The sequence below is a fragment of the Phalangium opilio genome, unplaced genomic scaffold, assembly GCF_054372755.1.
Source record: "Phalangium opilio isolate 3A_F unplaced genomic scaffold, DU_Popi_V2 ptg000093l_1, whole genome shotgun sequence".
Classification (NCBI taxonomy): Eukaryota; Metazoa; Arthropoda; class Arachnida; order Opiliones; family Phalangiidae; genus Phalangium; species Phalangium opilio.
Window position 1 is genome coordinate 4,181,011 of NW_028324198.1, and position 4,619 is coordinate 4,185,629.

At 32.9% G+C, this 4,619-nt stretch overlaps 1 protein-coding gene across 1 annotated transcript; it reads left to right on the forward strand.

The window, feature by feature from the left end:
• Positions 1 to 327: 327 nt before the first annotated feature.
• On the forward strand, positions 328 to 1,323 carry LOC149640672 (uncharacterized). The gene is made up of 5 exons (XM_089850631.1): positions 328 to 572; positions 633 to 695; positions 753 to 1,016; positions 1,075 to 1,264; positions 1,312 to 1,323. The coding sequence occupies exons 1-5, from the start codon at positions 472 to 474 to the stop codon at positions 1,321 to 1,323; spliced, it is 630 nt and encodes a 209-aa protein (XP_089706757.1). The 5' UTR covers positions 328 to 471.
• The last annotated feature ends 3,296 nt before the right edge of the window (positions 1,324 to 4,619 follow it).

Below are 4,619 nucleotides of genomic sequence, written 5' to 3' on the forward strand. Positions count from 1 at the left end.
AAACGACTGATAAATATTTTTCGATAGGGACGCTCATTAATATGGACCCTTCTTTAAAATCGTTAATATATAAAAAACCAACAGTTAAATATTTTTTCAAAGAAAACCAGGGATGACCTCGACGCTCATTACAAATTCCTAACTAGACTTCTTAAGCTAACAACCTTGAAAATTTCTTATATAAACTGAACGGATTTCAAAGTTTCACATCATAACGCAAAAAACTTTAAGTTTGAAAATATCTTCAAAGTCTAGATTACTACTAGAAAAATGTGTCCAGCAAAATCTTTTGACTCAAACGCTGTTCAACCGGTTGAGGAATTGTAAGTTATTTTAGCTAGCAAGTTAAAATTATTTTTTAATACCGGATCTATTTTATATAGCGCTTTACCCCAACTCTGGGATATCGATGATGAACTGGATGTAGAACCAATCATCATCCTCGAAGACGAGGATGATATCCCAGATGGCATGGAGGAGCAAATAAACGAATTAATCGCGAATTTTGATATGTTCGCCGAAGCGGACGACCCGGATGTGGTCTCTACCGAATCATCCTCGGATGAAGAAACGTAAGGTTTTAAATAAGTTTGAGGAATTGTAAGATACCTAACAAGAAATTTTTAAAACAGCGAAAGCGAAGAACTTTACAACGCAATGATTCAAGAATACCCATGCATGCAAATTGATTTAAAGTAAAGCATAAAAAATGATTATCTAAAAATTAATAAACTAATACATGTTTTTTACAGTCTTAAATATCCCTATCCAACATTGTGTTCTTGTTGTTTTTCCACCGAATTTAATTCTCATGTCATTTTTCGTACTACTGAATCCCGCTATATTTTATACTTTTGCGCTAATTCTAACTGCCCTCTTTTCCAAACTATCATCTGCCTTACCTGGGATCAGTCTAATTTCTATCCAATTAACATTTTCCTAGATACGTTTTTCCTTTCTAAATATAAAGCATACCGGCTTCCCGAATACGAAAAAGATCTACAAATTGACTTAAAGTAAGTTGGAAATGAGTCTTATTGTATATAAAAAACAAATTTTAACCTATTTTTATAGTTCTACCTACGATATTCCTACTCGCTGCCCTAATTGTTACTGCCGTTCTCCAAACCACTACACTATCAGGGAAACTGTCTGCGTTCCGGAACGACGTACAACTGTCTACAAGCTCTACTTCTGTCCTATTCGAGACTGTCCTTTATATCAACATCTCATCTGCTTCTCCTATCATCAAAAATATTATCCTGTTCATATTTTAAATAATTCTCATTTCTGTTTTCTTATTGATCGTAGACGCTTACCTAAATTATTATCTCAAATTAATTCTCAATAAAAATATATATATTATAACGAAACTTGTCTCTTATCTTTTTATATTAAGCTTAAACACTCTATAAGAATCCCCTCTCTTAAACAACCGTAGTGCCTTAAAAAGTAGTTAAACTTGAGACAACGCCCAATAATAATTCTTTTGAAATAGTAGATATCTCGGGGGAAAACTTTATCATTTTCTTTTAACGCTTCATCCGAGAAAGTCTTTTAAAAACATGGGTCTCCCAGAAGATAATCCTCAGCCGCAGTTACAGGAGATGGACTCTCTGTAAGCTAAAAGTTTACTAGTTGTTTTTAAGCTTCTAGTTTCTTAAGAGTGTTTTTTATAGAACCCAAGTACCGTTAGAAATTACCGCAGCTTTAGCGAGAGAAAGGGCATCTGCAGGGTAAGTGATATTTTTACCATTAAAAACTATAGTTAAGTAAAAGTAGCTATGTATTTTAGAATCTTCGAAACTCATTCATACGCATTCGTACCGTGTTGCGTTTGTAAAGGAAGAGAGGTTTCTGAAATCGATAGAAATATTACAAAGGCTTTCTATTGTAGAACTCTATCCTGTCCCCGATATAATAAGATAGTGGGTATTTGCATCCCCGTTTTATGTTTAATATTCATTACCCCTGTCGTGGCCATCCCGATGATTTTAATACGGCATTTATGGAAATGTTTGATTATCCTTTAAATGTTTAACTCTTTTTCTAAAAAAAAATATTAACTTTTTCCAAATATATACCATTTATTATTGTTGTATTTTAATTTTACATGTTATTAAAAGATTTTTTAAAATTCAATTAAACAGTACGAAACCATTTGTTGAATGCTTAAAACACATTGAATATTTTGAGGATTACGTAAATTATTTTCGAAAGATTTTAACAGATCGGTTAAATTTAACGTGCTGCAAAATGCGTGTAAGGTAGTTTTATACTCGCGTTTAACATCCAATAGTTTTTTTTCAAAATCACCCAAAAGAATTCGAAAGGTGAGTAGCATATTTTTAATGAAAATTCTTTGATTAATAATAAAGTTAATATGGGTTGAAATAAACCCGTTCATGGGGTCTTGCATAATAAGCGTAAATACTTCGGGTTTAATTGTCACTGGAACGCTTTCGTCATACGTAAAGACAAGACCCAAATTCGTAATAGATATATAGATGTTTTGACAACGACAAAATTTAATTGACGATTTCTGCATACAGGCCGCGAATTCAGATTTACGTTTGTTCAAGATGTACCATATTTTATACGGTATTAAAATAAAGTTTCCACTTTCAACAATAACTGTTGGTTCTACGTCTCTTCCCCGCGGACAAACAGTTACCGTTACACCGCTTTTTGTTAAGTGTAAGTTCAAATCGCGAAACATAGCCATATTTTTATAAAAATAGTATTACTCACAACACATCACGGGTATTTTTATTCAGGAACGAGCAGTGCAGTTTCAAACATTTACTTTCGATTGACTTTCCTAACAAAAACTCGGGGTCTTTTTATAGTAAAATATCTCCACTTAAAAATTCCATAATATTACCCTTAAGCGATAGAAATTCTTATACCTGATAATTACGAGAAAATAAAAACCTTGGGAGAATTCACGCGTGATTTTTGAAAGTATAATTAGCTACGAGAGATTTTTTTTTTTGACCCTTCGACCTTTTTCCAAAAATATCATCCATTTTAAGATCGGAGCACCTTTCCCCCGAAAAATCCCTGTTTAAATTCCCACACTTTTTCGTTTTTTATAAAACCATTAAATACCAATTAAAGCTTTCCATCTGTGTAGGACGTGTATTGGAAAGCGTCTTTAGCCTTCTACATAAACTCCACCCAAATCGAAGCAAAAAATACTTCTCGGTAATTACACCCAGGTGCATCGTATAAAAAAGCAATTATTTTTTTGATACAATGTAATTTAAAAAATATATTTGATAACCTAGGGGAATTCAGGTGTTCCAATCGTATATCTAATATCATTAAAAAGTATACCCGCAGCCAGATAAAAAAAGCAATTATTTTTGATACATTGTAATACAAAAAATATATTTTACAACCTAAAAGTATCATTAAGTATAATTAACGACTAGAATTCTCGGTAAATTACTTTTAAAAAATATATTTGATAACCTAGGGGTATCCAGGTGTTTGAAATCGTATACCCATCATTAAAAAGTATACCCGCAGCCAGCAATTATTTTTGTTACATTGTATATACCTAGGGTATCATTAAGTATCATTAACGACGAGAATTCAAAATATATTTTATAATCAAGAGGTATCATTAAGTATCATTAACGACGAGAATTCAAAATATATTTTATAACCAAGAGGTATCATTAAGTATCATTAACGACGAGAATTCAAAATATATTTTTATAACCAAGAGGTATCGTATAAGTATCCATGAGAATTCTAACTTTTAAAAAATTTTATAGAGGCTATAATTATCTACGAGAATTCCTATCGTAATTATTACTGGGAAAAAAATATTTTTAACCGTATAATTAAGCGTTCCCCACGCGCTAGCGCGCGGGGACGCCGTGTGTCACCCCCCTCCCCCGGGGGCGGCAGGGGACGGTGTATATAAACTCTCGGGATTTTCGGATATTTCATTCGTTCTTCACTCGACGTTCGTTATGGCATCTTCATCTTCACTCGGTAAGCGAAAACTTAATATATCAGATGATGAGGAGGAAATAGATATTTTTGAGCAAATTAAAAACGTTAAAGAGGAAACTACTATCGAAAAAGCCGGCATTGTCCCTCGATACGATATTAAACGAGGTTTAGCTAGTTACGTGACTTCATTACCAGCGTCGCGTGACGATTTTTATTTCGATATTCAAATATACAAGTACGAGGATATAAAAGATAGAGATAATAAAGATATTTGGCAATGCGATGGAAGAAGATTAAGATTTGTCGCGTCTAAAGATAGCGTCGAATGTAAACAAATTCGATCTATCGTGAACAAGATCGCCAAGCATATGATCGATAATCCCGACAAGATCACGAAAAATTATTCGTTTTTTAACAAAAACGAATAATTAATCAATATGGAATCCCAATATCTATTACTCGTATATCTATTAACGTATCTATATATACTATATACCCAATATATCAATTACTACTACTATTTAACATAAAAAAGAAGACAATTATTACGTGGTGGATGGGATGGATATGAGACTGGAAGTTAATAGATTATCAACGTTCAAGATATGGTCTGTCGAAGGTATTAGCGTGGATGACATGGCAGCCAGCGG